This window comes from Ziziphus jujuba, chromosome 9, assembly GCF_031755915.1.
Source record: "Ziziphus jujuba cultivar Dongzao chromosome 9, ASM3175591v1".
NCBI classification, from domain to species: domain Eukaryota; kingdom Viridiplantae; phylum Streptophyta; class Magnoliopsida; order Rosales; family Rhamnaceae; genus Ziziphus; species Ziziphus jujuba.
The window spans coordinates 6206426-6218838 of NC_083387.1; the positions used below are offsets into that span (position 1 = coordinate 6206426).

Below are 12413 nucleotides of genomic sequence, written 5' to 3' on the forward strand. Positions count from 1 at the left end.
CATGTTTGGCAAATGTTAAATATGATATATATATATATATATATATATATTTATATGTAAAAAAAAAAACATTGTTATAAAAAATGGTAGACGTTTTAATATTTGTATATGATATATGTTAAATATGGTGTAAATCTATATAAAATAATTTTTTAATTTAAATTGATAAATATTATCTATTCCTTTTAACATCTCTATTTTAAAAAAAATGATAAATCTTTGGTTTGTATAAAAAAAAAAAAAGCTTAAAACAACTTTGGGATATTTTCTAAATTTATATATATTTTGGAAAAATTTTCCAACCTTTTTCAGATTTTATATTTCAAAAATGATTGCCGAATGCATTTTTAATTATTTTTTAATTTGTAAAATAAAAAATTATTTTGCAAAATGATATGGGACAGACCCTTAAAAACTCCATTGCAAAGGAAAATCTTTCTCTTCCATATTGTGGTTAATTTTGATATCTAAAAACTATAAATTAAGAATGCTATCATAAATTACATTCATTATTTGATTACTGTTTCTCTACAAAACAGTAGGGAGAACAGTTAACGAAAATATGCGAGAGAGGTATATATATATATATATATATATATAAAATGTGGTGGAATTTTTATATAACAGAAAAAATCACAAAAATCGGTTGCTTTGAAATAAAACTAAATTATTTGTCTACCCTATTAAGTAACATGATTAAGACCCAATAACATATCAAGTTCTCTTTTTATTGTGTTTCTGCTTCCTCAAATGAACAAAATGGCACTATTCTCTTTATTGGATTACAGCTGTAGATAGAGACATTATTAAAGAAGCCAATTTTATTGTTCTTTTTTATTATTCTTGGCCGACGACCAAGATAATAGCTGTTTCAAGAAGAGAAAGGAGATTCACCCCTACCCACCAAGCCATGGATAGCAATAGAGCATGTATGTAGTACTTTATACAACAAAGAATGCAGGTTCGGTTTGTAACTCTGTTAACTTCTCTGTCTTCTCTGTATGACCGATGGTACGTAATTTCTTGATTTTGTTTATTAGATTAATGCGTGCAAGCTTTCTGGGTTTTTCAAGTTCGTACGGATTTTTCAATCGGTTAAATGAGAACTGGAGTAAAACAGGGTTTAGGTCAAAAGATTTCCATGCTTATGAACTTAATCACTGCTTGGTAAAACAGAGTTGTTTTAGTAACTGCTCTGTTCTCAAAAACCGAGCAAGAGCCAAATTAAGCAGAATTGAATTGTGATTTTTAATCCTACGAACATCAAAAAAATCCTAAATTGAAGGGAAAAACCAAAAATTTGGTAATTAGTGTGGATGGAAGAGGAGTCTCTGATGCAGGGTGAAAAGTGATTTGCTTGTACCCGATACTTGTACCCTGTAGCTTGCTTCCTTTTAGAAAAAAGTTTGATTTTTTAAGGTACTTCCGGTTCATGGTCATTTTCCTTGTAGGACGAAACTTCAAAAGATTTATCGCATCCAGTCAAACTAGAAAAAGCAAAAGAAATTAAAGCAATAGAATTATTCTCTGTTTCTTATATATATATATATATATATATATATATATATCATTTTCTCATTTAATTTGGAGAATAACCTGATTCTGATGCTGGTTTTGTTATAGGAATGGTTTTTGTTACCGAATTTTTATAACTCTTCTAGTTTGGAAATCATTTCCGAAATGTTTATTTTTTAAAATTCTCTCAAGTTTTCTAAAACTCTGATTTGGGACTTCTGAGTCACGAGTCCACATCAATGGATTCACAACAAGCACCAAATTAATGGTAGAAAACTCGTCTTTTCATATGGGATATTTTATTTTCATTTTTAAGTTTAATAGGCACCCTCTTTGGTGCACCTCGACCACTCGTTTTTTGGACCGTTTTAATTAAGGATGCATTTGACTATATCTACATGGTAAATTTAGAAGCTGTAGAGCCTTTACCCCTTTTATATATTTATATGCTTGTAATTATCATAAAATATATTAATTTAAAATGCGAGACGAATACAATGAAATATTATTTGAGTTTTCAACTTATTTAACAAATATTTAATCTAAAGCAATACTTTCAATAATCCAAATCAACTCTCAATTTAATATTTATTATAGCAATATTAATAAATTCTAACTAAACCATCTAAATTAGCTAATAATATCATCAACATCATTTTACCATTTTCCGATATCATCAATCAAATTATTAAACCCAACTCAAATGATTAACAAATGAAAAAAAAAAAATCACTATCTTAATGTGAAACTAATTTAATTTTTTAGAAATGGATAGAAAGCCATGGTCCTCATATTTCGTTTCTTTTACTTTTTCCTTTTTTTTTTTTTTTTAAAAAAAGTCAAATTAAACTTTTTTTCTTAAAAAAAAAAAAGAATAAATAAATAAAGATCCAAGCTAATCTATGCTTTTAATCTCCACTCTCTCCTGTCTTTCTCTGTCTTATTTCTTTCTTTCTCTTACTCTCTATTTTTATTTTTTTTTATTGCTCCTTTTTTTTTTTTTTTTTTTATATGAAGGACTACTAAATTGCCTGTTTAAGAAATTATTTTGCATTTTTTTGTTATGGTATATGGTATGTTAATAATAAATATTTTTGAAAATTTTCGGCTCCGTGTCTTAAGGGAGTTCCATAGTCTCATTTTTCAGCCTATTGAAATGGATTGATGAAATGGAAAATGAACATCTTCTAAACATGAACCATAAGTGATAAGCCATTTTGTCTATGTCCATCAGTTTCTATTACAGAAGTGACACCAGGTTCCACCCCCCTTTGGATAAAAAATGACCATTAATTTTGTTTGGTTCATGGAACTGCACGCTTCTTGACGTTCCCGAACAAGCAAATTTATGCATATCATACCAGATTTGATGGATGTTTACTTTTTCTTCTTTCCCTCTCTCTTGTCATAGCGTTGGGATAGTGACACTGTCGGTCTATGATTTTTTTAGTCAAAACAGGCTGCAATTTGGAAGCTCAACCATACCAAATTCACTAACCCTGTGGTCTGTTTTCCATCTTTAGAGGAAAACAAATCCTATTTTCCAATTGTGGACAAGCAATCTTCTCCTTGACATAAAAATGCATGTTATAAATTTGAGATTAAAATCTTAATTTTGTAACTTAAAAAAACTAAAATGGGGTGACACCCCAAATTCATATTGTACATTTTGGTAAATAATTTACATTGTACTTACATAACCTCTATTTAATCATGAATACTGGCTTAGAGATTAGAGGCAAAACATATCTCTATTCTAATGATGAAGAATTCTAATGATGAAGAGTTGACAGGATTGGATTTGGCTATTAAGGATGGGTGAGAATGTCAGAGCCTATTTGGTAATGTTTTCTAATCCATTTTCATGAATCAATTTTGTAAAATGAAAATGTTAAAATGCATTCATCAACTATTTTTGATTATTATTTAATTTGTTGTTTTGCAAAATGATAAGAAACAGAGTCCTTAAAACTCCATTGCAAAAAGGAAAATCTTTCTCTTTCACATTGTGGTTAATTTTGATATCTTAAAGCTATAAATAAAGAATGCTATCATAAATTATATTCATAAATTACAATCGTTATTTGGTCACTGTTTCTCTACAAAACAGTAGGGAGAAAAGTTAATGAAAATATGCGATATTTATATATATATATATATATATATATATATAATGTTGTGGAATTTTTCGTGCAATAAAACAGAAAAATCACAAAAGTCGGTTGGTTTGAAGTAAAACTAAATTATTTGTCTACCCTATTATGTAATTAAGACCCAACCCTATATCAAGTTCTATTTTTATTATGTTTCTGCTTCCTCAAATGAACAAAATGGGACTATACTCTTTAGTGGATTACAGAGACAACATTAAAGAAGCCATTTTTATTGGTCATTTTTATTTTTATTTTTTGATAAATCATTTTTATCGACCTTTATTTCTGAGCAAGTACCTGTTTGGAAATTTCGAGTGTAGTACTTAAAATGTATGCTTTTCAAGAGGTCGAATGCCATGAAATGGTTGTTCAAAATGGTACCTAGTAAAGAAGTAATTTTTGACGGACTTCTAAAATTTTAAGGTTATTTTTCTTTTATTTTTTAATCTTTTGCAACTGTAGAATGGATGCAGAGTGGTTGGATAATTAATCGATTACTTCCACTCTGTTGTTAGTCAATTAAAAATCTATTAATTTTTAAAAATTAATAAATTAATATTTTTTTATTAAATTTATTTACCAAATAATATATATTAATACGTTATTAATTAACATATTCATATAATATAAATAAATATGAATAAATAAACTTTTTAAAAAAATAAATAAATTAAATATTATTATTTTATTAACCATGTTATTTCATCGATAAATTTGATAAATGTTTTAATAATTTTAAATTTATTGTTTTTTTTTCTTTGTTTTTATCTGTGCCATTGATACACGCGTCCTATGAGTGCCAGTCATTGGGCCTTGAAACAGCAATGAGCCCAGATTATGTCAAGCGCGAAGAAGAAGTAAATTGGGTACTTGGGCTTTCGATGTCCTCTTTCCTTAAAAGGGTTTTTGTCAAAAATAACCACCGTATAAAAGTACACTTGAAAAATAGCAAAAAAATTTTTTTTTTTAAAATATAGCCAACTTTTTACTTATTTGGACGAAGATACCCTTAATGAAGATTTTGTTTTTTTTTTGTTTTTTTTTTTTTTCTCTATCAAAAAGCATGTTTTTCTTTTGTTTTGTTTTATGGTTTTTGGTTGCTTCTTACTTTCCCTTTCGAAGCTTTCCCTTTCAACAGCTTTCCCTTTCAACAGCTAGGGTTTCTTTGCATACTTCGGATCACCTTAAACCTTATTCTTTCTGTGTATTTGGCTTTTCACCCCAGTTTAGTGCTTGCATATATCCTTTCATGTGATGCTTGAAGTTTGCATCATGGTGAAAAATTTCTAGACTCAGTTTCTCAGCGTTCTTTGTTGCTGTTTTTTTCTGCAATTAAATGTTTTAACTAATATTGAAGTCTCTGCAGGGGAAAATCTTAGGTGTAGTATTAAAGTGTTAACAACTTAAACATCTAACTCTATCTTTCTCTTTCTCTTTGATATCTTATGATTCAGGCATTATCTCCTTGACTTGATGAGAGTCACTCCTCGTGATGCAAACTACATTGGACCTGGGTCTCGATTTTGTATCTTGAGACCAGAATTAATTACAGCTTTTTGCCAGGTAAAATTCTGATATATATATATATATATATATATATATTCTCTATTTGGATTAGATCAGTATGTACATTTACGATGTAAATTTTACAATTGGAGAAGGCCAAAGCTACAGAGAGATCCAAAACTAAGTCCACGTCTCAAGGAGATGCTCATATTGCCAGTAATTCTCCAAATGTTGATGGTGAAATACAGGTGAGTACAAGGCAAATTCAATTACAGCTATGATGATGTAAATTGTGTTATTTTTTAATTACTTTTTGCACCCGTATGTGATCTCTGTAGATACTCTATATGGATGGTTGGATTTAAGTTTTTCCTTGTGCTCAAAATGACCCACCGGTAACCTCAATTGCATGCTTAAAGCATTTGTTGCAACATGACTAGGGAATAGTTATGATGTGTGCTTCTCTTTATACCTCAAGTTCTATTGTCTTGCATTTCAACATAATACTCTGTCCTTGGTCTAATCACTAATTGGATAGAAATTTTTATTTTTTATGCATCACCTATAGCATGAGTACAACCAAAATAGTTGTAGGCTTGCAGTAACAATTATCTTCAGTTATTGGGGCAAAAGTTACAGTTTTCCATTGTTTGAAATTTGTTCTTTGTGAATTAGCATTATTCTTCCTAATATTCACCATTGTGGACATTTAATCTTTGTATTGTTCTCTTCGTCCTGCTGTAAGGATGCCTATTGAACTGATTCCTTTTGCATGTGTATACTCCTTGTTCATTTTGTATGTTCAGAAACATGAAAAGGCAAATAATTTCTCGTTGCTGATTCCTTAGTTTTGTTATTTTTAATTTTATTTATTGTTATTATTTTTTTATTTACTAGTAGATTTCTGTCAATTGTTTGTTATTCTTATTTTTCTTTCTTGCAAGGCTATTGATTCACTTGTATCTAGGCTGCATTATTGTGATACTGATAGGTCATATTTAGGCAACCAGAACAGAGATTTTAACTGGAGTGTTAGTTGTTTTTCTTGGTGTTCATGTTGAGATCTGGCTTATGACTGGTTAGACATAACTAATTGTATGGATTATATTTGTTTAAAAGGGTTTATGCTTCTTGTGGTTTTTTTCTGTTGGTGGAAAATTTCCAAATTTCTCATATGCTCTTGTTCATATGCACATCTTACACATATAATATGCTAAATTTGATTGCTGCATGGTTACTAATATTGTGAAGTTGTGTTTTTGTTTGAATATAATGGGAGGTTTGAATGTGAAACCATAATATATCTATAGGTTATCTTTACGAAGCAATGTATAATGTACACTACTAATGTATAATGTATTATGCGCTGGTTTGAAAATCCCGTTAGGTGTATGTTATTTTGGTTCTGGAAAATTTTCCACCCCGAGGAAAATATTTTCTCTTTTTTTCCTCCTGGTGGGAATTTTTTTACTTCTAGAGGAAAAAATTTCCTCCAGGCGGAAAATGTTTTCCTCCTGGAGGAAATTTTTTCCGCCAGGCGAATTTCCTCCAGGAGGAAAACATTTTCCTCCTGGATGAAATTTTTTCCTCCAGGCGGAAAACCTTTTCCTCCTGGAGGAAATGTTTTCCTCCAGGCGGAAAACCTTTTCCTCCAGGCGGAAAATTTTTTCCTCCAGGCGGAAAAATTGTCCTTCAGGCTTTTCTCGTGTCGGAAAAAACGTTTCCTCCATCTGTTATGTTTTGTTGTATTTGATTTGCAGATAAATGGATTCAGATTACCAACGAAGGTTTTGGGACTCGGAGATATCGAGGGCAAAGGTTAATTGTAGATCGAACTTCTGGAAAGCCGTGTCGGATATTAAGTTCAAACTGACTCCAGCCCAAATAAAGAAGTTTGAGGATAGCTGTTTTGGCCACTTTTTGAAGGCCAGCGAGATACAATTTAGTGGCCACATCGTCAACAGCATGCTGTATAGGCAATGTGTTTGCGACGACAAGGACTCTATGGTATTCAATTTTGGAGGGCGTGGTACTAGATTTACACAGAGGGACTTCACCATAATTACAGGTCTACGGTTTGGTTACGAACCCAATAGGCAGGTTAACATCTCTACTCGTATTAGTGACACGTATTTTGGCGGAAAGCGAAAGGTCACTAATTCGGAGATAACCGAAGCTTTCCTGACTGCACAGTGTCAAGACAATAATGAAGCCGACGATGATAGATTGAAGTTGGCTTTATTATATTTCCTAGAGACGGTTCTTCTAGGCAAAGAAAGCATGGCCACCGCACCTCATAATCACTTGGAGATGGTGGACGATTTAGAGTACTTCAATAACTTTCCATGGGGTACTTTATCGTATACTACCACCATTAGATCGTTGAAGAGTGCTTTTGAGCATAGAGAGTCCATCGCTTTAAACAAGTCAAAGAGTTATAGTCTTTGTGGGTTTCCTTTGGCTTTCATGGTAAGTTTGTTACACTATTATTTAAAGTTTGTTACACTTGTATGTATGGTGTATATTTCGTTACTTATTGATTACTAATTAATTGTTTGACAGATTTGGGGTTTTGAGACAATTCCTTCGTTGGGTCAAGCATTCGGAAAGAAGTTGCCGGACATGGCATTCCCTCGAATTCTTAATTGGCATTTTTCACAAGTGCCAAGATTTGAGAAGGCCACTGAACTCTTCGATCATCGTGATGTAAGTCTATGAGTTCTTCCACTTATATGTACAAATATATATATATATATATACATTCCAACATAATAATATTATTTATACACTTTTGCAGTATTTGTATGAATATTAGTATTACTTGCTAATCACTTGATTATAATCCCTTTTGTCTTTTGTAGTATCCCGTTCATGGCTTAATGAATGTGACTGAAGTTGAGCATGCATATATCGGCAACTTGGCATTGGATGTACATCATGACAGTACTCCATACAATGTTGCACCTGCTGTTCGAGACAAGCCACCACAGGCAAGTCATGATGAAAAAGATGAAGGTATTCCACTTACAAGAAGTGGAATAAGTAAGAAACGGAAAGAGGCGTCTGTGGAAATTATGGGAAAAGGAGGGAGGCGGCGAATGGGACATAAGCCGACAGACCAGCCTTCTTCATCGACTGCAGGAGTTGCTGCTCATGTTCATGTTGAACCAATGACTCCATCCCAACCTCCAACGACTCCATCCCAACCTCAAACGACTCCATCCCATGATGAGGTTTGAATAAATTGTATGAATGTTTATCTTTTTTTCATTATTGCAAGTATTAATAATTATTATTTCTTTTAGGTACCTTTGAGAGAGAGATTAACAATCCTTGAAGGCGAAGTGGCTAGTGTACGGCAAGACGTTAAGGATTTACGAATTGCCATGCTTAGAGAGTTTGCAAGTTTGGACACCAAGCTTGATACGTTAATGAAGCACCAAGGAGTGGGAGTTAGTGCTGACGGATTGGGAGATGGGATGGACGGTCAAGGGGATGAAAATAAAGGAGAGTATGGTCCCGATGCGACCCCCGTTGATAGACAGTCACAGCCATATGTTGACGACCTTGCAGGACCAAGTGTTACGATTATTGAGAAAGTGTCTCCATCAAAGTTTCCTGCCGGGAGACGTGCAAGAAAGGTAGCAGCTGCTAAGCAAAACATAGATATTGGGAGGAGGGATAGGAAGGCGGCAGCAGCTATTACAACTCCTTATAGTGTCGGAGGCTTGCGGAAAAAACTACAGCGCACTTTACCTGGTGCATCTTCTACTTTGAAGTTCGACCCATACAAACCAGTACCTACGCGACTTGTAAAAAATTTTGACAAATTTATGAAGTCTGGTTGGGCATCAAAGGTTGATATGGACATTTTGACTGCGGGTAAAGACTTTTTCCAGTTGCTTATAAACAGTGAGAAGTGGCTGAATCACGATGTAAGTATCAAGATTTTTATTTTATAATTTGATAAATTCCATAGATAGTTGTTCAACTGCATGGATGTAATTTAAAATTAACTCGTCTTTCAATGCAGCATATGGAAGTCCTGCCTTACCTATTTCGTGTACGTGCCAATCAATTTCCTGATATTTTTGATCCTAGTTTTGAGGTGCTAGATGGAGGATTTTGGGTAAGTAACGGCCAGGTGTCCTATATGTGGCTATTGTGATTTTAGATAACTAATAAATTATTTTGTTGTAGGTATACATTGAGCAATGTCATGGAAAGTTCATCGACAATCCATCTAAGTTCCAATTCTCATACGCAATGCAAGAATATGTGCTGGGGATTCGAATGAAGGAGTCCAAGCCATGGAAATACGTAAATCATGTAATATATACATGTCCAAATTGTGTAATGTTAACTATTCATTTATTCATGTGCCTTCCTTTATTTATTGTGCTAACTGAAATTCTGTAATGTATTGACAGTTGTTGATTCCACTAAACAAGCGCAACATACATTGGGTGGTAGGGCACGTGGACTTAAAAGAGCGTCGCATGACTGTATATGATTCAGATAAGGCTGGTAACCGATACAAGGGACAAATTTATTTCCAGAAATTATGCATAATGTTACCATATTTACTGCGGTCTGCATCCTTTTATGAGCAGCGGCCGGATCTTGTAGACTCCGTTGACGAGTTTACATGTGAATTGGCACAAAATACCCCTCAGCAAAGTAACGGGTAAAACCTCTTAATACTTACATGATAGTTGAATAAATATTAACTATTGAATATGGTTCTAATAATACTAATATATGTTATAATAATTGTTTGTTTTTGTAGTGGTGACTGTGGCATATTTACACTCAAGACCATCGAATTCTTACATGCTAGATTACCATTGACATTCACACAAGATAACATGGAGTTCTTTAGGAAGAAGTATGCATATGAGGTTTACAACAAAGAACTTAGCATATGAGCTGCGTGGTGATGCTTTTTTCTTTCATTTTTTCATGTTTATAGATGCATATTATTTATTATATTTGACTTTTAATTGTAAATATAATGGTGGCTTATAATGTTCATTTAACAAAGATAACAATGTGGTATTGATGTAATGATAAGTAATTGACCTTATAGGAAATGTGCCATGTTTATTTATTAGAATTCCGTTATGCACAAACGCCTTAAGAGCTCAATTTCAAATTTTAAAAAATTTTCCGCTTGTCGGAAATATTTCCTATAGGCCGAAAAATTTTCCTACTGGAGGAAAAATGGAGGAAAAACATTCCTCCAGTCGGAAATCCCATATGAAGAAAAATTGAAGCCTCTTGATAAATTTCCGCCAGGTGGAAAAATTTTCCTCCAAGCGGAAATAGTTTTCCTCCTGTTGGAAAACATTTCCTCCAAGCGGAAATCGTTGAATAATTTTTACTCCTATTAGAAACTAATTTCATTCACTTGGAAAATCAATTTCTAATAGATTATATAAGTTAATAGTAGGGTAAAAAAAATTGGGAGTGGAGACAAATATTATATAAGATGAAGATGGAATTAACAAAAAATGTAGTGACATTTAAAATCAATAACCATTTTAAATAAAAATAAAATTGATATATGTTTGTTTTTATTTTCAAAATCATTTGGACATTTCATAAAATGATATGTAAACTAAAGATTGAAAATCAATTCCAGAAAGCATCTTTTCATTTAGGATTAAATTCAAAAAAAAAAAAAAGATATGAAATAATTATCAAAACATATTAAACCATAACACTAAATTAAAACTTTCTAATTCGAAGCATAAGACAATGGATTCGTACATCTCTGCCTATAATGTCCAACACCACCGCATCGGCTACATCTACGTCCAATAACATCTTCACCTTCGGATGGTATGCGTTGCATCCTCGGTCTACCGGCTCGCCTACGTGTCCATCTTGGTGGAAGAACAATGCGACTTGCCACGTCATCCGGGACATGCCACTGTTTTTCATCTAACAAAGGATAAATGGACTCAGCATAAGCTGCACGATATGCATCCGCGGTGTAGTAATGAGAACACATGCCATAAGGAGCAATTTTTCGGTCTCTGCAAGCGGCAATACAATGATCACAAGGATATTGATCAAGATCGAAGACTTTGCATGAGCATGTTTTTTATTGGAGATTAACTGTACCCCTCAAACTCCCACCTTCCACAAGAAATTCATGCATATTAATGGCTTTCACACGTAGTTCGATGGACTCCAAATTTCGTAGTGTGAGTTGCTCTTCCATATGGTCAGTCACAGGCTTTGTCAATTTTGCACCTGCAGTACGTCGCTCATAAAACCACCTTTGCAGTAAATCCCGTATGTGCTCTATTAATGCTACTATTGGCATCTCTCTAGCATCTAGCAGAATGCCATTCAAGCTTTCTGCAATATTGGTGGTCATGATAGTGTACCTTCTACATGGACAAAGAGAACGTGCCCACCTTGTAGGGTCACATGATCGAATGTACTGGGCAGCCCTACTGTTTTTTGCCTCAATTTGCCCCATATAAAACTCAAAATCTTCAACCAAATATGCACTAGCTGCGAGCATGAAACATTGTATTATTGATTCATCTTTCGCATGTCCATTTGCTTTAATATTTCTGCTTATATGGTACGTGCACAACGCATGGTATGCATTGGGAAAAACTTTGTGTAATGCCCTTTCAATAGCGGGGTGTCTATCACTCACAAACACCAAATCTGGAAAATCTCCGATGGCATCCTTCAGGTTTTGGAAAAACCATGTATATGCTTGCTCGTTCTCTCCATCTCCAATGCCGAAAGCCAAAGGATATATTTGCTTATTGCCATCCATGCCCGATGCAATATACATGTACCCTTTGTATTTCCCTTTCAATGTAGTTGCATCAACAGCCAATACGGGTCTTATGTGGGATTTAAATCCCCTAATGCTTGCTCCAATCGCCATAAAGAAATATACAAAATTGTTATTATCGTCTGTTTTGATACGTGTAACAGTCCCAGGGTTCTTCGACACTAACTCAAAACAGTAGGCAGGTAACTTAGCAAAATTCTCCTCTGGAGATCCCCTAACACTGTTAAGTGCATACTCTTTACCTCTCCATGCTTTGTTGTAGCTTATATTCACCCCATATTTCTGCAAAAAATCATGTTGAATTTCTTTGGGTTTGTAAACACGTGCAATACCTTCATATTTAGATTTGATACATTGCCCGATAACCCGGCTACTGGCTTGCTTGTGTTCTCGATGCACGATATCTAACGAGC

The 12413-nt window shown here is 33.4% G+C and overlaps 1 protein-coding gene across 1 annotated transcript; it reads left to right on the forward strand.

Annotated features, from left to right (window-relative positions):
* Positions 1-820: 820 nt before the first annotated feature.
* Positions 821-10278, forward strand: LOC132805391 (uncharacterized). Its single transcript, XM_060820210.1, has 12 exons — positions 821-961; positions 3309-3356; positions 5123-5231; positions 5330-5422; positions 6935-7643; positions 7737-7880; positions 8036-8407; positions 8480-9109; positions 9208-9303; positions 9375-9503; positions 9605-9861; positions 9964-10278. The coding sequence occupies exons 5-12, from the start codon at positions 6939-6941 to the stop codon at positions 10100-10102; spliced, it is 2472 nt and encodes an 823-aa protein (XP_060676193.1). The 5' UTR covers positions 821-961; positions 3309-3356; positions 5123-5231; positions 5330-5422; positions 6935-6938; the 3' UTR covers positions 10103-10278.
* Positions 10279-12413: the final 2135 nt, after the last annotated feature.